Source organism: Rissa tridactyla, chromosome 2 (assembly GCF_028500815.1).
Source record: "Rissa tridactyla isolate bRisTri1 chromosome 2, bRisTri1.patW.cur.20221130, whole genome shotgun sequence".
Taxonomy (NCBI): domain Eukaryota; kingdom Metazoa; phylum Chordata; class Aves; order Charadriiformes; family Laridae; genus Rissa; species Rissa tridactyla.
Window position 1 is genome coordinate 43,204,796 of NC_071467.1, and position 26,059 is coordinate 43,230,854.

General features: G+C 36.5%; 1 protein-coding gene across 1 annotated transcript in view; it reads right to left on the bottom strand.

The window, feature by feature from the left end:
- Positions 1–26,059, bottom strand: part of LOC128905784 (lipoxygenase homology domain-containing protein 1-like) — a 141,885-nt gene that overhangs the window by 13,441 nt on the left and 102,385 nt on the right. Inside the window, exons 31-37 of the mRNA XM_054192289.1 lie at positions 22,206–22,447; positions 19,551–19,677; positions 17,373–17,521; positions 6,565–6,772; positions 4,945–5,004; positions 4,452–4,630; positions 3,678–3,900 (exon numbers count right to left, since the gene is read on the bottom strand). Of these exons, the coding sequence (XP_054048264.1) occupies positions 3,678–3,900; positions 4,452–4,630; positions 4,945–5,004; positions 6,565–6,772; positions 17,373–17,521; positions 19,551–19,677; positions 22,206–22,447 (1,188 nt within the window). The remainder of the gene's footprint in view (positions 1–3,677; positions 3,901–4,451; positions 4,631–4,944; positions 5,005–6,564; positions 6,773–17,372; positions 17,522–19,550; positions 19,678–22,205; positions 22,448–26,059) is intronic.

Below are 26,059 nucleotides of genomic sequence, written 5' to 3' on the forward strand. Positions count from 1 at the left end.
TAGATCAGCGAGACACCTATCCCATACAGGACTGTGTGTATAAACAGATTACCTGCCTCCCTTGGAAGTCAAGAAGACAATGTCCAGGTAAAGCAGATAACAAGCTGTTGCTTATCAACTTTCAGATCTAATGATCATCTAAAATAGTGAGTTCAGTACAAGAACCAGCTCTGTTCTATCGGCCTTGCCTGTTTCCCCAGCATCAGCAACAGGAGGGAGAGGACAGCCCCTCATTCCACGCCTACTGCAGTTGAGCAGGTGCATGGGAAGAAATCTATAATGCCAAAAAGGTATTTAGTTTTACCTATAAAAGTAAAAAAAAAGTAAAAAAAAAAGTAAAAGTCTAAGTGGTAGACAGTACAGCTAAGTTTAAAATGGAAATCAAAAATTGATGCTGCCTAAGGAACATCAAATCATGGCATAGTAAGATACCAGAGAAAAGATTAAATAAAAGGACTGAATGGAATATGGTGGGTGGCGTTACAGCCAAGCTGAAGAATCAGGAGAGGAAACAACATATTTGGTCAGGGATGCAGTGCAGTGAGTGCAATGCTATTTTTGACTATAACTATGATTTTCTAAATGTCCTTTTTTTATTTTGCTCGACCTCTGGTTTGTCACAGTCTCCCAGATCTGAAACTTGAGGAGTGAGGCTGGACCAGCCCAAAACAAGAGTGAAAGGATTGCATTTGGAAGGCTTGTGTCTTGGATCACTGTGTGAGAAAGCAGCAAGAGTAAACCTGCCCCAGGAGGGTGGACAAGTCAGGAGCTGAGCACAACCCCAGCGCAGGCAGTGCCCTTACTGACCAGGTGACAGTCCTGCAGCATCTGTATGTGTCAGGCAGAGCTGCCAACAGTCCCAGATGCAGCAAACAATGAGAAAGATCTGGGATCCGTCCTGGTGGTCTTGATGGGAGCAGCAGGAAAAAAGGCCAGAGACAGGACTGAAAATTTGGATACAACATAGGTCCAAGGTCCATCCAGAAGACAGGGTCAGAGAGAGGACTAGAGACAGATGCACATCTGACATAGATCAGGCATGACCTGAAATGGACATCCTATGCCCATCATGGCTGGAGGTTCCCGGTGAGTCTGGCCAAGGCAAGTAAGATCTATTGTCTTATCATGGCCCTGTAGTCAACTAGAGACTGAACTTTGGATCAGATTACACAGTGGATAGAACTGGCAGAGTACAGTGTACAAACAAGGGCAATTGAAGGAGAGTAATGTAGGCAGGGGAAGAGGGCTAAAATGCTTAAATGGTGGTCTTTGTTCAGGTAGTGGGATCAGACCATCACAGGGCAAATGGGGGCAAGTAAGCTTTTGTCTCGGTAGTGTACTGAATAGATTGGAAAGGGGAAAGATGAAAGAAATCTCTGAAAAGAAGTTACATACAATAAGGATAACATATATGAATGTTACAACTCCATTAATTTTATAAAAATCTAATGATTTCATAATCTCAGTGTGAATTGTGGCTCTGTGTTAACTTTGTGGAAATAATCAGCTATTTGAAAGTAGAATAACATTTTTTTTTTTCACCTTTTCACTATTTAATTGTTTTGCCTTAAAAGCTACAGCAATGCAAAATTTCCCTTCTGTACAACCCTGCATGTGAGAGAGAGAGCGCAGCGTTTCATCCCTGGGGATTCCTGAGGGGTAAGCATCTCAAAGGAAGGCACAGGGAAGAGAAACTATTTATGTATATACTCAGCTGGAGGCCTCTCCCCATTAATACACCCAAAGGCACCATGTGTGCGCAGCCAGATCTCGAGGGTCTGCACTGTATTTTATCAACTGTGTTTTGATGGTGTCAATTAGCCATTAGCATATGCTTCATCACAATCCCAAGTACAAAATAAAAAAAAAAAAGGAAAAGATAACTAGGAGATGAAATACTAAGGCACTCTCTGAACAACAGAGCTGTATCTGAAATTTAACAGCACAGTTTCTGGTTAAGGTGATTATGATCAGCTGCTTTCCATTCCAATTAACACAATACTGGTTTTGCTTTTAGCTGAGAAAAAGAAAACTAAGGAGAAAATAAACTAGATTTAGAAAGCTGACAGAAAAGCAGCTCTGTTTTGCCCAATAAATTGCAAGTAAGTTTATGTGTAAAGAATCACTTTGAACTCCACGTGTGCCACCTGCTGTGGAGCTGCTTAAAGCTCTCTTGGACATAAAATGGCAAAGATTTGGGGGAGTATGTTTTTTCACCATCCTACTTTTTATCTTCGCTGTGGTTACAAATCCCTCCTAGAAGACTTCTAAAGCCTGCGTGGAAAGAAATAAATGCAACAGAGATGAACTATTTTGTTTATTTGTTCTTTTACCTAAACACTTAGGTAATATAATACCTATTCCTTTTTTTTTGTGTGTGTGATTTTTTATCTCTTGATCTCAAAGCAGTTGACAAAGAAAAAGAAAAAAAAAAGCAAAGAATGGGGAAAAGTTTTTTTTCAACCAAGAGGTCAGTGACAGAGCCAGGGCCAGAACCATGGTCACAAGAGTTCCAGTGTGACTTCCCATTTATCACCCACGCTGCATCTTTCTCTCACCGTTTCTGTGTGCTTGTATATGCATCCTAAATACTTCTGCATGTGACAGCGATCAGTCTTTTGCAAGAGGCACATTCATGTGCTTTATGTTAATCTGCAGGTCCTCTTTGTTTCAATCTTGTGTATAGGAGATGAAAGCCACTAAGCCCTATTCTGTACCCATGCTGTGCAAGTCTTCACGTGAAAATAACAGCTCTAAGCAATATAAAAGCTAAAGCCTAAACGCAAAATTTACATTTTCAGTTGCAGCCAAAATACGCAAAAAAACCCTCAACCTTTGTTAATTCTACTGAGATTACTTGCATGCTTACATTTAGACACACGCAAACTGGGCCATAAATTCCAATCCAAAGCATATTGGGGTAGTTCATTTAACACCTACTTCAGCTCATTTTGGGTGAACTGACTTTTTCTTCAGCCAGGTCACTCATTTGCTTTCTTCATAAAACTCAGGCACAAATTATGTGAATGTTAAGTATCGTTATTTGGTCTGTTGAATAAATTGAGAATTGTTCTGTCATACGGTGGCATTCAGTAAGCATCACTTTAAAAGAATACGGAAGATGTGATGGATTTTAGGTGAAAGGGTTTTTTTCATTTTGCTTAACAAAGGTGACATATGTAAGACAATTATTGAGCTAATTTTAACAGATATAAATATTTGGAGTGTATAAAGGTAATAAAGCCGATGTTTTGAGCTGTTATTTACTGAGAATCTTTGTTTGGAATGTAAAAACAAAAAAAAAATCACCTAATAGTAAATGAGCTATAAAAAATCATGTTGTTAGTGTCAGTAATATGAGCAGCTGAGGACTAAACAAAGGAGAGCAGAAATATTACAATACTGCACAAAAGGGATATTTTTTATAAACCGTTCTTTGTAGCATATAATAATGGTCCTTTGCAATCAAATGAATATTGCATTTCCCACTTTATGGTACAGAAATTAAGCTGAGTGGATAGTATTTTCTTTTGTACATTTTAAATTCTTATCCAGATTTTATGAATCATTAAATAAAGACAGTAAAATTTTCTGTTTTGATGAAGGTTTCAATTGTAATATTAGGACATGTTAACCTCCTAGACCACTCTACTGCTTGAAAGTAGATTTATACCTACCAGAAAGTGCTTCTTTTAATGGCCACTCTACAGGGAATTCAATCCATCTGTCTCCATTAAGAGAAAGAGGAAGTGATTTATTTATGGTAAGACTAAAGGTATCCAGGGTTGATGTGTTCTGCATTTTGAAGTGACGAAGAGACAACTGGGATATGCTATTTTCCAAACTCTGGAGACCAAGTCTCACTTTATAAAGCGTTCCCAAATCAGATGGTAAATGTATCTAGGAAGCGACAAAACAATGAGTTAGCATCCAAGCAGAGGTACATAGATAAATAAATAGCCAATTTATAGGAAGAGAGGAAGTTTTCTGTAAAGGGGTCAGCACAGACCTAGCCCAAATTTACATCAGTCTTGGTGCTAAAAGTCCCACTGAGCTCAAAGGCAGCAGAACCAGGTTGACTGTAAGCACTTACAGAAATATTAGCTTTAGACTGTAGGGGCATTCATTGCAATTATTTTATCAAATTCAAATTACATACTGCACTGATTTCTAAATGTGAATACTTAATGTTAATGCCATTTAAATTGATATGCATTATTAACTATGAATATTTGTTAACAAAAAAAGAAAAGAATATGCTTCATCATCATGAACTTGAGAAAGCCAGAAATCAAAAATGAAATCTGGTATGCAACTGAAAATTTCAGTTCTGCTTTTCTTGAATATTTAAACAATAATATCTGCAACATTTACAGCACTATGTCATTATTTCTCTTTAAAAGGAAACTCAAAGAAAATTTAAATATAGACAAATCTATATCTTATTTTACATCATATGTTATTTGGTTCTTAGCCTGATGTTCCACTTTGTTTTCCATGGAAACTGGATTTGACTTGCCGTTGCTTCCATAAAAAACCATAACCAACTTGGATATATTTTCTGACAACTTTTCAAAGTCTGTTTTTGTTTCTTCTTTATGTTTTGTGAAGTAAATCCTCCATCTGCCTCCTGAACAAATAAAATAAGGAAAATAAAAATGAAAAAAAAAAAAGATTAAAGATGTTTCTGTTCTCATATGTTAACCAAGGTACCTGAGGTAAGATTCCTAAGACTTGTCTTAGTGTAAACAGGGAGCATTACTATATAAGCACTTCATCTGGGTGCTGATCAGCTCCCTAAGTATATTGTCATTTCTTACTATTACAAAGGGCAAAATATTGTCAGTACTGGTAAGCGTAATGACGTATTGTGATGAAAATATTCGCGCATTATTAGTTCAGAACTGATGAATAAAACAGTCGATGTAATGGCAGAAGCTATACCTGAATTCATTTGCTCTTTTCCTAAAGGCCAGGCAGAAGGGCTCCTCCTCTCCTGTATTTCTAATTAAGAGAAGATTGAAGAGCAAATTAATAATTTTGTAGAACAGTGGCTAAATGATAATAAATGCCTGTATTCATCTCTAGTGAGGCAATTGACTGAGTATTATATCATTTAGATTAAAGATTTAACTAGGAAGTGTACAATGTAATTTTCTACTTAAGCATCATCTACATATCATCCTATTTAATGAACTAACTCTAGAGCTGGCTCTTTACCATGAAATGGCTGTACCATGAAGATTTTTTCATTTTAAAGCATTTCTGTTTCATTTATACAATTTATGGTCTGGATGAATCAGAACTAATTGGATGTTTTTAATGCCCATTTTAGGGGCTGATGTTCCTCTCACTGATATCGGCTCCCATTGATTTCAGTGGGATTTGGTATAGACCAAAACTACTTGTAAACATCAGAGAGAGGCCTGAAACAAAGATGGAGAGCCTTCTTTTGAGATCACAATCAAGTTTGGATTTGCCAATTATTGTATAAAAAAACTCACAGGAACGCTTTCTCCTTCTACCAAATCAATGCATTCTGGTAGAAACAGCAACATTTTATTTGTTATTATTTGAATAAAACCATGTGGTATAACCTTAAATACACTAAATATTCCTATGTTTTATTCAGAAAGCCCCAACATACAATCTAAAAGAAAGCTGAAATTATTAGCTTTTGCACAATAACAGCTTCCTCCTTTTCTTTTCAAGTTTCAAATGATCAAAAGTTAGAGATGGCAAAGCAGACAAAATGGATTGCACTGGAATTCTACTCGGTCCTAACAGGTTATTGCTGGGCAAGTACCATCATGCCAATGCTGCTACAGCGAGCAGAGATGCCCTGGGAGGCAGGAGGAAAAGAACTAGAATATTTTGTGTAATCTAAAGACTCATCTGTACTGTATACTTACTCCTTTTAGGGGCAGCATGTCAGCCTTAAAGGTACACACTGGGCTTTGGTTGCCTACTGATTAGATTGGGGTGTGCTGTGGTTCCCTCCTGGCTTCCACACCAGGTTGTGTTTGTATCAAAACCACGGCACAGGGAGGGAGGGAGCACATGCCCTTCTTGTCTTGACAAAGAGTGCAGTCACAGGCAGTGGGGTCAAAACTGCTCCTCTGTGGACTGATTACCCACATGACATCAGTCAAAGCATGTCCAGTTTCTGGCAAAAGCTATCCAAATGGTGCCGCATAAATAATGTAAAACAGTCTTCTTGAATACAATGCCAGCAGAGGTATTCAAAGCTTAAAAAAATGTTTGCAAGTGGCAAAGTAGAAGACTTGGAAAGGCAGCAATTTGTAAAGAGACTAGACCAAATTTGTTGCCATTTATGCCACTGTAAATATGGAGTAACAAAGCAGAAATTATCCTCTGGCAAATAGTGGTTATTAAATGGTACTAAAAAACAACAGTGTTCAGACACACTAATTCGCTATACAATGACAATGTTCTGCTGGAATATTTTAGACCATAACTTGTTTAAAGAAGCAAATCACATAGCTGCATTCTGCAGTTTGGAACAAATTTCTTAGCAAATGATAGTTTGAAGACAATATTGACCTGTGGCATTCAGAGTTACCGAGGCAGATCTTTTTCTGTCGCGGCTGTCTTTTAGCCATGTTTGAGCCATAAACAATGTTTCTGTCCCTGAAGCTGCTGGCTCTTTCACAATAATCTTCTCTAGAAGCCAGTCAGAGCCTTTCCCTTTTTCAACCACCATCCTCTGCAGAGTCCCAACATCTACTGCTTCCACTTGAAAAACATCCACCTGAAAAATTCAGAATCAGAAAAACATATGGAAATAGAACCGTTGAACTAAATTAACGGTGTATTTTGAAATACACACTGAGAGGAAAATTGGGATCTTTCTTCATTAATTCAATGAATAGCAACAGAACCAGAGATAAGTTAATACATGGTAAACTCCTGCATTAAGCAGTATTCCCTTTGTGGTTCTGCAATTTACTGCTAAACCACCTGTTTCCCCACACAGATCGATCAGTTGCTTATGCTCACTTCTTGAGATTTTTTCCTTCCCAAATTTCACATTTAGTGATTGACAGGGATACTATTTTAAACATCTCTTGCTCTCACCAAAATAGACCCACAGGGATCCCGTTTGAGGGATGAAATGTGGGGAATGCGAAGGGCAGAAGTGAACATCACAGAATGGTATTTTGTTCTCTTAGGAAAGAATTACAAACTTAGTCCCAGATTAGAATTAACTTGTAGGATTAGTTTGAATAAAAGTTATTGAATTTAAGGAAAAATATTAGTTAAACTTATGTTTAAACAAGTTCTACTATTCTCTATCAGTTAAAAAGTCCACAATACTTTTAAATGTTTAGAACACCGAAGTAAGATCCCTAAAGAAAATGGCGAGCTGTCAGACATTAAACAATTTCACAATATGTGATTTTGGCTTTTGGTGGGTCTCACACCTACTTCCTCAGCTGGAAGACACAGATTAATTTCTTAGCATAGAGACCTTCCACCTGTTTTGCTTTATAGATTTATGAATTATCATCTCATTTCTATTAGGGTCGATAACTGGTAAAATCTAGTGCTATTTGTGATGGAATTTCCAGCATGATTTAAAGATACAAAGATGTTTTTGAGGGGAAGGGACTGCAATAACGATCAAAAACATTTGAGTCCTGAGAAGTCTTCTCAACCTAATTCACACTGAAGTTGCTTGGCCAGAGCAAGAAGGCAGCAATCTTTACTCAAAGGATTATGCAGAGATGAAACAGAGAAAACCAGCAGTTGTCTTGCTCCACCAGCCACAGTTATGTGTCTTCCCTGGACAGGTTTTCCAGGTGAAGAACTGGTGAAAGATTTGTGTCACCAAGACCAGTCTAACCAGTTTGCATTGTAATAAAACCCACCAGAAGTTAACATGTAGAGCTCAAAATTGCAGATAATATATGACCACCCATTTAAAAAAAGAATCCCCAGTAACAGAAACATTTCAAATTTTTTCTCCTTTAACTTTTTTTTTCTCATTTTTCATTAATATATGCATATGTGAATGTGAACGTGTGTGTTTGTGAACTACACCTTTAACAGTTTCCTAAAAATAATCACCAACTTGTCATTGAATTACTTGGTGGCTTCGAGACTGAAATGTAGTGTTATCCAAAAACTGCTGTAGTGCATCACCTAATCATCACATCTGCACTGTCACCCTGAAGTTACCGTGTGAAACGGGAAAATGAGAACAGCCAGCTGACAATGATTTAAAGGAAAAAGTGTTAAAGAGGCACTTGAATAGCTATACTTCCTTACGATGAGTCAAGGTTATCAGCTGCTTAATGAATTCAGACTGGCAAAAGCATAAGATGAAAGTGAAGGTTCTCAGGATAATGTCCTGCGGCAGCAGAGCAAATACACTGGAAGGGCTGAAATTCTAGATGGAGGGCAGGACTGCACGGAATGAAGCTCCTCTTCACATTTTCCATAGTTAAGTCAAAAAAGTAATGCTTAGCGTCAACAGCACAATCATATTTTATTACCTACTGGACTAATATGATGATTGAATACCATCAATCAGAACTCTTAATTCACCTTAATTATGATATGAGTTTGATCACTGCTTTATTCTATCTTTAATTGGGCTGGTAAAGTTATAGCATCTTGCTTGAATAAAATAGAACAGCTTGTTACACTTAGCAAATAAAAAGTATCAAAAATACAGAGTGCTAGAAGATGGGTGAAAACCACAGATAAACTCAAGTAAGAAACATAGAGACCCCTGCCTCTGTTAGTAAATAAATATTTTAAGTTCCCAAAATGTGAAAATTTATGTTAAAAATTACTGCTTGTCCTTGCAAACGGTTATGGTCATATTAATGCATGATTTATTTTGTTGGAAACATATGAGGAAGCTTTTGTCAAATTAGAATACTTGTTAAAATAGATTTCTTTTTCAGAGAAAAGAGTTTTCCAGAGGATGACTAATTTAGTGACACTATCATCAGCGTCTCCAAAAAAATCTGTTGTCAGTGATCCGCTTTTGGAAAGGAGAGAGAATTAGGAATAAAGGAAAAATACAGACAATATTCTGCAGACATCTAGACTCGTGCTGCCTCCAGAAGAAGGACAGTTGGGTTTGACTTGCACTGAGCTTGACAGTTAATAAACTCTATTAAGCTAGAAAAATTTCACGCAACATCAGCATAAGTATTTGTACACCATTCTCCCTAGTGATCGTGATTTTGAAATCACTTAATAACTCAGGTGCAGTGTGCATTATGGGTTATTCATAACCTGGATAATCCAGCCACAGGTAACAGCAAGTTTGTATATATAGGTAATGCATGAAAGGTTTTCCAAATCCTTTTACCTCTGAAAACAGGTATATTTTGGCTGAATAAAACATTTGTGAAAACGTTGGTGTTTGGTTTGCATGAGACACGTTACTTCATCATTTGTCGATGTGCAATTTTAACGAGCCCATTTCAGAGCATGTAAAAATCTCAGAAACCCATGGTCAAATTTACAGACGATTCAGCCATCTAATAAATGGCAAGTTGAAAATCTATTAACTAGACTAGGAATTGTGACAACTGGGATAACCTTACTTCACAGACGAGATTACATTTTCTCTTTATGTGTACATTTGAAACTCTATGTGGTGTAATGAGCTTTATTGTAGTCAAGAGACCAAGAAGAAATAAAGAGCAGCAACTATAATTGTTAGAGCTAGATGAATAATTTGCTAGAGATAATGTATTTGCCAAATGTAATCCACTTTTCTCTTCGCACTCTGTCGGCAAACAGACAGATTATGACATATATTTCATTATAATTTTAAGAAATTGAATCACTATTAATAATTTAGCTAATATTTTTGTGGATTCATTCCAGACCACGGATTAGTCATAAAACAGGAAATATTCGAGTTGTTGACAGATCTTGTATGTCACATGATACTGGTGTGATTTGCAAATGGGGACCTTTTAAGGAACGGGAGGCTTAATTCTTCTGCAAAAAGAGAAAGAGAGAGGGATAAACCACCCAGAAGACAGGTAAACCTGCAGAACAGTCAACTTTTTCATTTTCCCTTAGGGAAAAATGTTAATTGTTTTTTAGTTACTAGTAGAAAATTAGGTTTGAATGGAGAAAAGTCAGCGTAAGTATTGATAATAATACATATTGTCTAACTTAGCAGAGTTTATATCGAATTTTCTCAGAATAGTATTAAAATAATTTGTGCGTATGTACAGACCACTAAATTTTCTGAACTAACACTGTCTGGAGAAAGAAGGATATTCTCCAAGACTGAGCAGCTGAGACTGACATACATAGATCCTCTGTGACCCAGAAAAGCTGCCCTAGCAAAACCAGAATTGACAGTTTTCATATTTTTTGGAAAAAAAATAAGCACTGAAAAATTCCTTAAAAACAATCATTCCAGCAACCCTTTCAGACTATTTAAAGTTTAATTTTTGTTAACTCCTTTTCAGATTTTCTTCACATGTTTCTTTTTATCCTGGGACCCATGTTTTGAGCATTTCCTTTGAATCTATGACCCAGTTTGACTTTATTCAGTACTCTTCAGTGTCAGTGCTGGCAACGTGTCACTGTCGGTAGCAGTTGCAATAGCTCTTGTAACAGAAGAAGCATTTGAACAGTCACTGTGCAATATTTACCTTTATAAATGCCAATCATTTTACAGGCTCAGTATTGAGACTTGATGGTTGGTTAATGACAATATTCCCAGCAGAACTGAAAATGGCAACTCAAGGCACACCATATGCTTAATTTCATCAACCTCTATGCACAAGTGATTTCCCATACTGCTAATGTTACCATCATTTTAATAGGCTTTTATTGGAAAAAGAGTTAGAGTGTCTAGATAAAGGACCTTTTCTATTAAGCTTAGCAAACATATTGATTTGCTGCCTGATTATTTTGATCTCAGTTGTTAATCTGGAGAAACTCCACTGAAAACAAAAGAGTTTTAGCGCTGGGAAGCAAAATAAAGGCTCCTTTTAAGCTGAGCCGAAATCAGAAACTGTCTGAAGATTCCAGTAGAAGAAAAATAACTTTTGCTGAGATATCACCCTTCGGTCTGTGGTCCCATGGGCTCTTCCAGTTGTGCTGAATTGAACTCCTCCACCCTGTCCCAAATGCTTGTCACATCACTGCCCTCTCTTAGACAGACATTATCACCTTTCTAGCTGTGCCAGCATAACCACACAATCAGGTACTCTTCCACCAAATTTTATCATTATAGACCAAGTGAAAAATCCCAAATTATCAACAATATTAATTGCTTAAACTAAATAAACCTTTGGACAGAATAAATGTATGTCACTGCGCCAGCAGACTTCAGGGGTGGAAACACTGGGTGGTGGGCAGCAGTGATGACAAGCGCTGCTAGCACTACTGTCTTGGCCCAGCTCAGCGGAAGGCTGAACAGTGCATCTGGCTGTGACCTCAGCATCTTGTAATCTGTGTTCTGTACAAACACTTCTTTAAAACCAGGGTTTTCCATGCATCTGAAAAAGCCATCCCCAAATTTCCTCCTAAAATCACATATTTTTGCAAGTATGTTTTTGTTTTATGTTAAATTCTCATCCAGAAATTCATTGGAAAACTTTATCTGTACATGAAAAAAATTAAATTAATTTAAATTACAGTGAATGCATAATTAGAGGTTTCTGATAACCTACAATCATCATGGTTCATCCATCTTCAACAAGATTAGTGAAAAATAAATAAAAGAATAGGAGCAGTAAAAAAACCCAAATAATATTTGCCCTGAACTGACCTTATGTTAATTTGCTTAGTACAACTGGAGAAGAATCTTTTTGAAACAAGATTTGTATGCATAGAACAGCAACAGGAGGAAGAAAGAATAGCGGTACATTATAATAATCGGCAGCTATGACCTTTCAACCAACTTGTAAAAGACATTTCAATCAGACTTCAAGTAAAATGCATTTAATAAAATGCAGAAGGACTGTTACAGAGACTAATATCATAGCCACATCCAAATCTGTAAACACGTTATATTACACAATAGAAATTAAAAAAGAAATAAAGCCAAAAGCAAACCAAAAGGAAACAAAAACAAACCGAAAACCCCAAAGACAGACATCACTTTGGACAAATTCAAACCCATCTGATGCAGCCTGGTTGTTGGACTGATGCAATAACAGTCCGAGTTTGAGATCTGGTTTAAAAGGCAAAGAAAATAGGATGGATGTAAATTTCTTCAACTTTAGTAATGCATATGATGGTATAATATTTTGATTAAGACACCATAATCCAATATTTAAATGATTCCTGGGTGGGCTCAAGCTGGCTGATAATGGGACAATGAAATGTCTAACTGGTAAGTCTCCAAGTGCAGCTGTAAGTGGAGAATATTTTCAAGCACATTTCATTGTAGTGAGGCCACTTAATAAACTTTAATATTTTTATGAGTTAACTGTAAGAAAACAAGATTTTAGAGACGACGCAAAAACAATTGCTAGTTATGATGCTTGAAGAAGTAGGGTGCTAAATTGAAGAGTGCTCTGAAAAGATTTGTGAGAATTGCTTTCCAGTGAATCAAGCAGCCTAATCTATTTAACTTGTCAAAGGCATACCGATTTGCTTATCATTGTAAATACTGTTGAAAGCAGCAGAAATTAATTGTGAGAGGGCTATCCGGTCTAACAGCTAAAAACATAACAAAATCCAGTTCCTAGAAGTCAAAGCTTGACAAATTTAGACAGAAAATTGTGCTAATCTTAAAAAAAAAAAAAGAAAAAAAAGAAAAGGTATTTAAGCTTTGAAACAACTTTCCAACTAGATGAGCACTTCACCACTGGAAGCCATTCATTCTGATGTAGTTATATTTTCTATTTTCTAAACTATTTAACTTGAACCGAAGTTAAATCGGTTCTTGCTGCATTAAGGAAAATGGTTGAATATTTTATTTTCCGAAAAATGCAGACTTGGATTGACCATAGCTATTTTTGATAAATCAAGCTACTAAAGTCAGCTGTATTTTAAAATTATCCTGTTTATTAAAATACTGGAATAAATGTGGTGACTGTAAATTCACTTACCCAACTTTGCCTATCTAAAATAAGTCTATAGTCAGACAATTTCCCTGTAAAATCTTGAGAAAGAAGCAGGTACTTTCTGAGGATAATTAATTTCATTTTAAAATAAAGGTGCAAATAAAGAGAGAAGGTAACCACCTTCTGGAAGGATCTGCTTCCCTCCCTTTCTGCAGAAGAAGCTCAAACCACCATGTTAGAAGAAATGTGTACATTACAGGTAACTAAAGCTGAGTGAGATGTATTTCAGCTTTAGAAATGTAATTTATGTAATATATATTTGAGGTCTATATACACAGAAAACCGCCCCCCTCAAGTAATTAACATTAGTGTTAATTAATTTTGTCCAATGTTTAATTTTTGGCAACAATTTTTTTTTTTTTTTCTGCCCTGCAAGAATATGTGAGGAAACCAAAATTGATTATTCACACAGCTCTAATCCATTGGCCAGGATTAGATTGGCCATTATACAGGCAACCTAAGTGATTGGAATGGTGTGTTCCACCTCTGCCTCCTGTAAATCTGTTACTGACTGTAACTACTGCCTGGGAAATACCATCCTGGAGGTATCACAGAGAACCGCACATGGCTGAGATATTTGCCACTGTCTCCTAAGGTTATATAAAGCTTCAGTTACCTTCTCTCTTTTTGTATTTCTCCTCACGGTTTCTGGCAACTTCCATCAGTCTTTCCTTTACTATGATGGCATTCCATTTCTTCCTAGTTTCCATGTAATTAATCCTTCTGCTCGATGACCTGACTGCTTCACTGTTCACTTCTGTACCGCAACAACTTGGCCAACAGCCTACTGCTATGATTAATACATTTGGATGTGATGGGATGTGATGGGATGACAAATACGGACTTCCTACTAGTGGCCACAGTACACTGGCCCTTCTGAGTGTATTCTGGCACACGTGGATTTTTTTCCTGAAGTAATTTGTTAAAATTGCCAATGCTTAATCTGTAAGTGAGTACTGAAACTGAACACCAACAGTCACCTCTCACTGATAATTTTTGTATGTGCTGCAGTTACCATGGTACCAACCTGAGCAGTTGATGTCTAAATATAGGGCAGGATAAAGGATATATCCTTTCAGCAACTAATAGTATGAAGTAAAAATTCACAGAGATTTTACTGCCTCAGTAACTTAGAGTACTTAAAATACTGGCCACTTTCATCGCACTGAGATTAAAATACTTAACTATCAGTCATAACATATTCAGTGTACTTTACTGGCTTTGATGGAATTGATCTGAAAAAAGCCACATTCTCAAAAAGGAAATCTGGGTAACTCACAGCCATATGACAGAGCATACAGCAAGTCTACCAAAGACCATATAAAGAAGCACCAAGAATTTCATTTGCTGAAAAACGCTGGGTGCCAGAAGCTATGTGGATATACTGTAAGGATTTCACAAAATTGGGCCCTGGTTTTTACAGAATGTCTGGACTGAGTGTGCTTGGTTCAAGAAAGTGTTTGTAGCAGGTAACATTTATCAGACTTAAACTGATTCAGGAGGTATGAATAGAGAGCATTAGGACTTCATGAAAGCTGAACTGCATGAAGAAAGAAGTGCACTGGGATTGCTTTGTCTGTCCTTACGGTTTTTAGGAGAACATCAAACAAAGCATCGATGCCATAGCAATTTGAAAGAATAGGGTTCTTGCAGGACTAGTCCTCACGCTCATTTGTCGGAGTAGATCAGCAGAAGCTCAGCTCCCTTGGTGACAGTGCTGCTCCCTCAGACATGGGGTGAGCTACGGGGAGCTTACTGGTGAATTAATAATATTATGCACATTACTTTCCTATCAGTTCTCTGATGGTTTCACAGGTGTAGGGACTTTGGAAAGACACAAAGCAACTTTTCAGAAATAAGATAATTCAGTCTTTTACTGTCATGTAACTCAGCTCATGGAAATAAAAGACCTGTTAAATGAGAAGCATGTCTCCAATCCACTGCAAAGTCCCCTGAATACTTAAACATTTCTATGTATTTCTGCATTGCTAAACTGTTGTTCATAGCAGGCCTGACATTCTGTGAGACTAACACCATACTTTGATGTGATTTCTAACAGAAACACTGTTCCAGTTCACTAGCTGTTACTGTATAGTCAGGGAAAAAATTATTGCAAGGAAAAGCACATTTTAAAATGTCAGAACAACTGTTAAGATTCAGAATGCAAATTCTGTCTGTTATACTCCAAAATACCCTAAACCACCAAGTCCAGACTCTCTGACTGCAGGGGTGCTCGGCACAATATGTGATTCGGCTGGTATAGAAAGAGACATTCTACACTTGAGAGCCTTTTTGGAGATTACTTATAAAGGGAAGAAAACATTGGGAAATTTCCAAAACACGTCATGAACAAAATGTTGCTGCAAAGGCAGGAGTCTTGCTTGCAGAACTAATTTACACTTTGTCGATTAACCAAATATATTTACTTTGTTTTCACTGAACAAGGAGTGAATCAAGACTTTTCTGTGTTTCTCTATTACTTACCTACAAGCAGTTTCTTTTAGGGCCCTAAAATATTCCTATGCTATGTCTACTTTTAGAAATATAAGGATACTGTGTTACATTCACACACCGCTCCTATAAAATGTCAAATAAGTAATGAAGAGATGGGTACATGGCAGCTCTGCCTCTTACTCTGTAAAAGAGAAAAATTTTATGCCACACTGAAGTAGACACAAATACTATAAAAACCCCCTTCAAGTTACGAATCTTTGTAGTTCATTTCTGTTCTCTTAGGCAACATTTCTGGATGTGCATCCCTGCTCCCTCTTCATTAAAAACTACCAGTCTAGAAATCAGATTGCTCACTTGTGGAATTATGACTTAAGGAGAAATCCACTGAAACTTACATTAAAATAACTTCACTCCATGAGGACTAAAGGACCGCAGGTCTAAAATCCAATTAAATCAGTTTATCAATAAACCATAATCTGAACTTCAACATTAGGGAAGACAAATGTGCCTTTATCAAAACTGAGTACCCTCATCCACAAGTATTTAGTCCCTTAAAAAAAAAAGATTTAAACTCTCACTTTTCTAATGAATAAGCACCTCAAGTTGGTAAAATCCAATAAGATAATGACCCCCTTCAACTCCCAATGAATTAACAAGGCTGGGGGTAATTAGGAGCTGAGCTCCTCCTAATCCCACGTATCATGCCTCTGCTTCGGTTATCAATCTGAGCTGATTTGCAAGTTTACTTCTTTAGAGAAACTCTTGTTCATTTGCCAGCCAACACCAGCAGAAGGAAACAGTTTACTGCACGGTATTTCCAAAAGGGGGAGAGGTTAAAATGCCATAATCACAGTATTCACTGAGATTTCAGAAAGGTAGAAGGGTGCACACACTGTAAGAAAGACAGGTAGCACTGTCTAATGTAAAATATGCTCAGAGTTTCTGGTTGTGAGACACTGATTTTTCTTTTCCTAAAATGTAACTATTCCAACTCAAATTTTCTGTTACAGAAATTTGTTTCAGAATATTTATCAAATTGTTTTAATACTGAAATCTGTTTTCAAATAAAGATCCACAGAAAATACAACCACTTTGTTTATTCTATGCTTAAAAAAAATCTAGTGACCTTTTTAGCTGAAAATTTCACTCCCTCTATCCAGAGCTTCCAACAAGGACTAGGTTTTACGTCAAAGACATGCATTTTGGTGTAAATCTGCCCACGCTTCTGCAGCACATTCAATAACAAAATTCCCTCTAATTTCTGTTTATACTGACAATGCTACAGGTAAATGCGTCTCTGGCAGCTATGCTGGTCTTTGGCTGGTCTGTGTCTATGAGCTGCAAGACTCACTCCTGCACAGCGAGTGAAGGACCCTTCTGGTACACCCCTAAGAAAACTATGAAGGGTAGTGGCTGACTGGCTGGAGAGAGACCAGGAGCCAGACCGAGGGGTAGACTGGCAGTGGAAAGGCAAAAGGTAGGGAAAGGAACCCTAGCCTGAAGAATGGCATGGGAAGAAAAGAGGTATTAAAGGAAATTGAGTCTCTTTATAGCTCTAATGTGAAGCAAATGTGCAGGAAAACCACTGAAGACCTTCAATATTTGCAAAATTGAACCTAAAATGATATAATAATTTTATTACTTGCCATTACTTGTCAGCTATACAAGCATCAGTATTTCCCACATAAGATAGAGATATTGATATACACGTGCACTTACGATCACAGATCACACAAACCGGACTTTGTAGACTCTATCCTACTCCCATTAATTCCATGTGAATTGGACTGGGTTCCAAAAGTGCAAAATATCATGCAGAAATTATAAGTATACCTTTCCTTTAGTGAAATTATCATCCCCTTTTCTGATTAACTTTCTTCTGCCAGTATCTCCCAAAAGGCCTTGCAGCATGACATACACATCTGCATCTGTTCCTGACCCATGGGGTGCTCCCGTAGTGATATAGAGAACATAGCTTTTCACTGTTGGGAAAAAGAGATTAACGGTTTACTAAAGTTTAATCATTTAAAAAAAAAGTTATTTAATAAATTACTGCTATTATATTTTCATTTTTGGTCCTGCCCTAAGTGATCAAAAGGCCAAACTATTTTATAATACTTAGAAAAGCATATAGAAGGATTGCAATTAAAATTTAAGAACCACTATGATACAGAATAATAAGCTAAATAGTTTGTGAGTGGGCCTGAAACACAAGCAGAAGAGAAAATGAAAGAAAAATAAACGCATCCCAAATTGTTATAAGAACATGTAAATAATATCTACCACACGCATACATTTAAATATGTAACACTCCTGTGAAACGGTTCCTAGGCGATGGTTGATACTAAATTAGAATAATAGAATCATGGAATTGCCTAGGTTGGAAGGGACCTTTCAGATCATCTAGTCCAATCATCAACCTAACTCTGACAAAAACCATCACTAAACCATATCTCTAAGCACTATGTCTACCTGTCTTTAGAATACCTCCAGGGATGGGGACTCAACCACTTCCCTGGGCAGCCTGTTCCAATGCTTAATAACCCTTTCAGTGTAAAAATTTTTCCTCATATCCAGTCTATGGTGCAATTTGAGGCTGTTTCCTCTTGTCCTATTGCCTGTCCCCTTCTCTGGAGATTTTCAAGGCTCGCCTGGATGCAGTCCTGAGTAATGTGCTCTAGGCAATCCTGCTTTAGCAGGGGAGTTGGACTAGATGATCTCTAGAGGTCCCTTCCAACTCTGAAGATTCTGTGATTCTGTGATTCTGTTACTTGAGAGAAGAGACCCACCCCCACCTCTCCACAACCTCCTTTCAGGTAGCTGTAGAGAGCCATAAGGTCTCCCTCAGTCTCCTTTTCCCCAGGCTAAACAATCCCAGCTCCCTCAGCTGCTCCTTAAAAGACTTATTCTCCAGACCCCTCAAATTACTCAAAAAGTACATCCCTGCTTTGAGCCTCACAGAGTTCAAATGAAGATGAACTCTGTCAGAAAGACAGCAACTTTTGTATTTCCTCTGGACCGTGGTCCAGTCAGTGGCTGGCTGCTCCAAATTCAAGTGAAAAAGAGAAAAAAAATACGGGGAGAAGGTAAAGAAAACAATATCTGTCCTCATGTTAAATGCTCCTTGGAAAGAGGAGCAGCATTTGTAAAGATTTAAATATCTGTGCTCTTCCAGAAAAAAGAAAAAAAGGGGAAAAAAAAGTCGTATTTAAAAGACAAAGAGCCTTCCCAGGGAATACCCTCGCAGTACTCATCTCAAATTCATATTCAGGGAGCTTCTGCCCAAGTGTATTTTTTGAGACTAGCTTTGCAAGCACAGCAGAAAAGGCGAGGAATACACAGATTACTCAGGATTACACAGATTATCTAAATCCTTAACTCCTGGGAAAATCTTGGAGAAGACTGAGATGTTCTCATGGTACAATATTCATTTAGGACAGGAGCTCTTTCATTCTTCACTAACTTTGGTTATAAATCCTCCTAAGAAACACAGAGCAAACTAAAAAAATCCAGCCTTGAGATGATCAAGGCACAACTCGCATGGAGGAGTTCGATGACATATAACTGTTAGGTCACAGAAGAAGAACGCCTGAAATTCTTGCAAGACAAACAGATGAGCTTCTGTTGCGAAGGGCCATGGATCTCCTTATCTGAAATTACAGTTAGAGAGTTATTTCCTCTGGATTTCCTTTGCTTCCTCTGGGAGAGGACCAAATCATATTACTGAGAAAAAGCTGAACTCTGAGTACTGTTCAAAACTTTTTTAATATTTTCAGTGCTGTATGCTTGCTCTTTTATGTGTCACAAACTGATACGGATCAGACTTGAGAGCACAATGCTCAGTTACAGGGTCTGAGATATTATTCTTTTAAACACTGGAGTGGATTGGACCTAGCCGTGTATCACTAGCTAAAATGAATAAAAAGTATCTTCTAAATCTGTTGGACTGCTTTGAAAATCAGCCTTCATCACTGACCAAATCTTTTCCAGTGTTTCTGATTTGTGACAAACCTGCTGGAAAAGGAGAGCCAACTGTGAGAACCGGAAGCTCAGCCACTCTTCCTCCTTCTTCATCTGCAAAGTCGCGATAAAATGGAAATTCTAGAACATTTTTGCTTTCTCGGTGCTGAAGCATTACCTTAACAAAGAGCAAAAAGAAATACCTTCAGCATCTGTTGTGCTCTAATGGAAACTATAGCAAAAGACACACTATTAAACAGCTATGACACATCATCTCAATATTAAAAAAGAAGAAAAACATTTTTCTAAAATGCTTTTGAAAGCAGCCTTTTAAAAGAGAAGGAATAGATATCTTTCCCAATTAAAAATAATTAAAATGTTGTCAACATTACTGCTGTAGAGACTGCACTAAGGGAAAAAATATTTGGAATCATTCAAAAAGGTTCCTTTATGTAACCTATTCATCCAGCATATGGAAGAAAAAGAAGCATTGAGAAACGTCAATATGCCACAACAGTTTTCAGTGCAGAATGTTTTCTCATTCTAAGTAACACAAGAAAGAAAATGAAGTGCTTCTGGAAAAAACGAAAAGCAGAAATTAAGAATGTTTTATGGCATGTATATATATCTGTACATATATGCGTATGAATATATAAAGGATGTTACTAAATTTTTTTAATCTCTATGAAATTCTCTGTGTAAAGTAATAAAAGTGTGATCCTGAGCTTACGTCTTACTACAGCTTAAGTCTTATTATAAGAAAACATATTTTAATAATGAGGTATCTTACACTATGGTACTACCAGCTACACTAAGAGAGAAAGTACCATTTTCTAAACAATTTGAAGCTAGACCAGACAACATATTTGAAAATCCGTTGCAGGAAGTAATCCTGCTTTGAAAAGGGCACAGAGAATTCATTCATACATTTCGTCGGGTGCTAACTCACTAAAATGGCCAAAGCCTTAACCCAGTAAGCTCAACCATCTTTGGTTAGCAATTGTCACTGGAAGATGGCAGCATTATTTTGTCTTCAAAAGACTCCTATTATTTTTCATTATGACAGACACATTGAAAAGATTTTTTAAAATACAACGTAAAGTATCAAGTTAATAAAATTTCCCTTTCATACTACCATCTGCATTCCTGTACGGTTTCTTGAAAATCAGATTTCATTTACTGCTCTTTATTTCTTCAAGAAGTGAAAGAACCAAGAATAAAGATGTTAGCTATTACGTGTTTCAGAAATAAAGCATATCTTAATTAATTTTGTTCTGGGCATTATTTTATAATGATTTCAATTTTCTCAAAAACATCAAGAGAATTACTTTGCAGTTATGGTTATAAAAATGACTTCTGAATCTAAATATGGAATTCAACCAACTGCACCTGCATTTACTTGTCATAGAAGAGGAATATCTCAGACTCTCTGTGAGGTGCAATCTTGTAAAATCAAAATAGAATAGCATAGAAATGACCATCCTGGTTCTAACTGGCCGTTTAAATAGACTGCTAACCTGCCTTTAATAACAGGTATTACCCACAACCTCTTATACCAACCTAATTATTTCGTACAAGGATTCAGTCACTCCTGCTGTGGAATCCATGGACTAACAGAGGAAATATGTCTTCCTAAAACCCCAATAATTTACATATACCCCAAAGCAGGGAATTTTATATTTTCTTTCTCTTTCTAATCTTACCTAATGTAAATGTGCATCTTTCCTTATGTAAATAATGTTGATCTTTTTTTCTAACTCATCTTTGAGTCATTCTTCTCACCTAATGAAGTACAACAGGCTAATAGAGGTCACGGTTTTCAACTGCCAAGTTTCTGTTCTGAAATTTTTACTGTGATCCACTGTCTCCTACAGTATGCAAGAAGCAGTCTTAATTTTATCAGTAGATTTGTTAGATAACTATTTCATCCGGCTATGAAGATGAAATGAGCAACCTGCCTACCATTTAAATGTCAGGGGGTTCAGCACACTAATATCATATATTTGACAGGAAATTTTTTTTCTCCAGCTTTTAATGAGAAAATATAAACATTAATGGACAAAAGTATGTCTGCAATTTGAAAGAAGACGATTCTTTCCCTTAGACTTCTTTTTATTTTGCCAGCATAAGAAGATAAAGATATTTTTTGTATAGCAAAGTGCCACAGAAATCTCAGCGTGATGTCAGATTTTAGCTTCAGCATCTTGGACATCAGAAGAAAGATTGTCACTTTTGCTATTCACTTCTTTTTTTCACATGCCGACTTAAAAGGCAGATATTTTCATCAAAAGGCATTTCTAGAGTCTGGCTTAATTATTTGCCTTGGATCACCGCATCTACAACACATAACAGCCAATTTGGAGTTACATAAATACTGCAATGTTTGCCAGCAGGTACAATTCTAAAAGGGCACCACTGGATATGCTACAGATGATGGCACATCTGTATATATGCCTTCCAGAAATCTATCTAAATTTGCAAGACTTTTGTTATCCATAGCTATTCTAGTAAGTGTTAAGAGCAGTCTCTGAAGTTATCAGTCTACAAGTGCTGTTACCAGATGCATTTACTTTTGTAAATTAAAAATTATGTCATTTCAGACAGAACTGGAAACTGGAAGCAATAACCATAGAATAAGAGAAAGAGACGATAAATAGAGACAAAATAAAGACACAATAAATAATTACTTTAGTTTTTATTTTTTACCTCACGGCAATGCCAAGTCTCTCCTTCTCCAGCTTCTTCAATTTCTAGGCGAACTTTGAATATAGTATTGAATTTCTTATTTAGTTCAACTGAAGTCTCATAAGTCTCCTTTTTTTTAAGGGATCCTTTGGGGAATATGACTGAAGTACAGGTACCTTTTTCACCACATACAGTTAGAGACATTTTAGGATTTATGGAACTAGAAGAAATATCACCAGTTGTCACAAGGACATCCCAAGTCCCTGTTGAAACAAACCAGTAGAAAAAAAATTAATGGGTTTGCTGAATATTCAGAATAATACAAAATTTGTAACAGAGTTAGTTAGTGAGTGACTAGCAACCCATTCCCACCTTTGCACTGAGCTAAAATATTGGCATGGAACAGCTTCACTCATTATAATTGACTTAGTGAGAAGCAGATTTGGACACCAGCCCTTCCGCAGTGACAGATGACCCTTTAGAGACGGGCCAGACCAACAGCACTTATGCAGATAGGACTGCCAGTTTCATATTAGAGACTTCTGAAGAGCCACGCCAATCTGTTGATTTTTTTTCCCCTTATAAATGTTTCCTCTGATAGTTTTAATTATTTTTTTCTTACGAACCGCCACTCAAACCCAGCATATTTTCTACTGGATAGTATTGGTTATCGCATTTGCCTTTAGTCAGGAGAAAGTATTTTTTCATTTTAACTTTTTGAGGAGCTACTTAAACTAGAATGTTAAAATTTGCTACATATATTTTCTAACAAGATGCTGATGAGATGATAAACTGCAATTTTGTATTTTTATCACAGATCACCACGACTATCATGCCAGCTAAGTACAAAACTTTATCCATTTCTTCTGTGAAGAAGTGATGTTTGCTGAGAGATTAAAAGCAGTCCTATATAACAGCACATAGATTTGCCTACATTAGGGGCACAGAAAATACTCAAAACCAGCATTTTTACTTTAAAAAAAATGCAAAATTATATTGAAAAAGAATAGTAGCTCTTGTTCAAACTAAAAGTCTGGTTTGAAGCACTTAGTCTCTTAAATATTCTAGATGAATTGTCAGTCACCTGAAGGCTCATAAGGACTGCAGACTGATTCCAGGTAGGCTCCTGAGTAACTTCTGTAAGTCTATACTGAACAGATATTTAGTTAAACCTCCAGTCATCAAGACATTTTTCAGGATCAGAAACTTGTACCCAGCAAAAAAAAAATCCCACCGATTTAGCTAGCTTTAACATTTTAATTCATTCTAATAGAATATAAGGAAAATCCAGGGCTATCAAACCCATGTTTTCCATTTTAAAAAGCTGACTCCTGCAGAAAGGCTTTGGTCTCTTGGGCTGGTGCAGAATTGAGCATGACCATTTTTTTATTAAGATAACTTAGCTCTGTTTATGCAAAGTGAGACAAAGTATGGATTTAATAATTTTAAATAGCTATTTTGTAAAACAGGGTATTTTACTTTGCGTAATTAATACAGTGACTTTCTGAGTTTATGTCCATAGTCCTGTAAAGTCCAGCTTCCTAACCACAACAGGCAAATCTTTATCTCCTATATAAACTAATGCAAATAAAGCTTTATTTCTTTAGATCAGGTGAGGATCTGTGCCATAAATTCAGGAGTTGGTGAAGGTAAAAAGTTAGTATTCACCATGTTTAAAATCATCTATAATAACTTCAGATGTTATGATTTTATGGATAATCATAAATAGCTACCATTTTCATGTCTATGAACATTAAATATAAATGAAACCAATGATATCCGTGAAAAAATGGAAGTCAAATGAAAATTTATCATATCCCCTGTGATATAATCCAAGATTTTCCAGCCCTTTAGTATTGAAATATTAAGCCTTTAAATTATCAATGCATAGCTGCCTAGGAAGACTGAATGGAAGGACTATCTCTGTTGGATCATACAGTACCATACATTGCTATTACGTATTAAATATATTGTATAATCTCTGATAAATTTGTCAAGATCCAATTTAAAAGCAGCTACAATAAGCTTCTTTCCTTCTCTTTAGTTAAGTCTAAGAGCTATGCTACAAATTCATTCTTTCTCAGAAATCTTTTAATTTTCTCAGAATGGCATTAATGGACTGCTGAAACCCATTTATTTTTACGACAACTTTGTCCGTTCGCTTAAATAGCTCTTTTCCCTCCTTGATGTGTAAGTCACCATTAATTTGATAGATCACAACTGTGTCCATTTTGAGCATTTAATTTGCTAGTCTGAATATGTCAAGTTTTTTCAATACCCTTTCACAACAAAGATTTGCCATATTCCCAGTCATCATGTCATCTTTACAGCTACTCCAGCTTGAACCAATCCTTCTGGACACAGCATTCCCGGTGAAATATCACCGTTTCTCTGTAGTGGCATTATTTCTTTTTGATCTTCACTGATAATGCCTACATGCATTGTGGGGTCACAGTTACTTTAGTCACAGACACATCACATTGCTGTCTCAAAAATTATCCTGTGATATGTAACAAACACGGGTATTTCTCCTAGTCATCTCCTGATGATGAACTCTTGTAGCAGAAATCATTACAAGACATGGGATCACAGATTCAATACAGTTTTTAGACTTTTTGCTACTATTCAGTTCCTAATTTCCACAAAAAATCAATGGAAATTAAGAACCTGTACCAGAACTAAGAGCTTAAATGTTTAGTTGGGTTTACGCCTAATTGTATTCAAGCTTTGTGCTACTGAATTCAGTTCCACTGCTTTCTTCCAGTTCTCCAAATTTATCACACAACCTCTTAATCTCCTGATACTAATCAAGGCATTGTAGTACCAACAGATACCATCAGCATATTCATTCTCTCTTCTATACCTCTTTACAATTACTCCTTTTACTGCTACTTTCCGCTTTCTTATTATTACCTAATAATTTCCCATAGGGCAAATAAAATTCAGTACTGAAATTTAGACAGATTAGATGTCATTACATTTGTCTTACTAGAAAATATTTCTGAAGAGTATCAACTTTGTTTTACAATCTATCTTTAGTAAAGTCATGATACATTCCTTCTCATTTCCTATTTTCCTCTATTATCTTTACTATTCTTTTCTTCAAAGTGCGTTATAAAGGTTTGCATGTGATCGATTACTAGGTCTATAGTCACCTACGTTAAGCTTTTCTGTTTTTCAGATGGAGGTATTATCTTTGCTGTCTTCAAGTCATACCTTTTGTCTTCATAAAATTGTTTGAAAACCTTGATACTAGATCTGCCACTTCATTTCCCAATTCCCTCAACATTCTGGGCTAACGACTCGTTTGGTTCTCACTGTTAGACTACATGACACTCAAAGTTCTATTTGCATTTCAGATTTGGTGATTTCCAATAACCTCATTCCCGTTAGTAATTTTGGTTTTGCTTCCCTTGCCAACATTACGGTTCCTTAATGAAAACAGAGATAAAGTATTCTATTTGTTTAGCGATTTTACCTACATCACCTGCAGTCTGCACTCTATTGTTCCTGCACAGTTACACATCTTTCCAGGTTCTTTTGATAAGTAAATGGTTGAAGAACCTTTACTATTTGTTTTAATTCTTTTATAAAATATGACTCAGCTTGACATTTAGTAAGTCCCATTGTATCCATAAACTTTCTGACCTCTAAGGTATAGCACTCTCTTCTGATCAGTCTTTTATTTCTCCATTCCTTACAGGCTCTCTGCTTACTTGTCATATTCTTTCTAAATTCATTATACACCTAGACCAGAGCTGATTTTCAATAGATACAGAGCTGAGTATTAATGATCATTATTAGCAAGTCTGCACCCAGACTTTTGAAGACTATGTTTGTGTGGGAAACAGAGGAAGGAGCACGTTTTATATAGC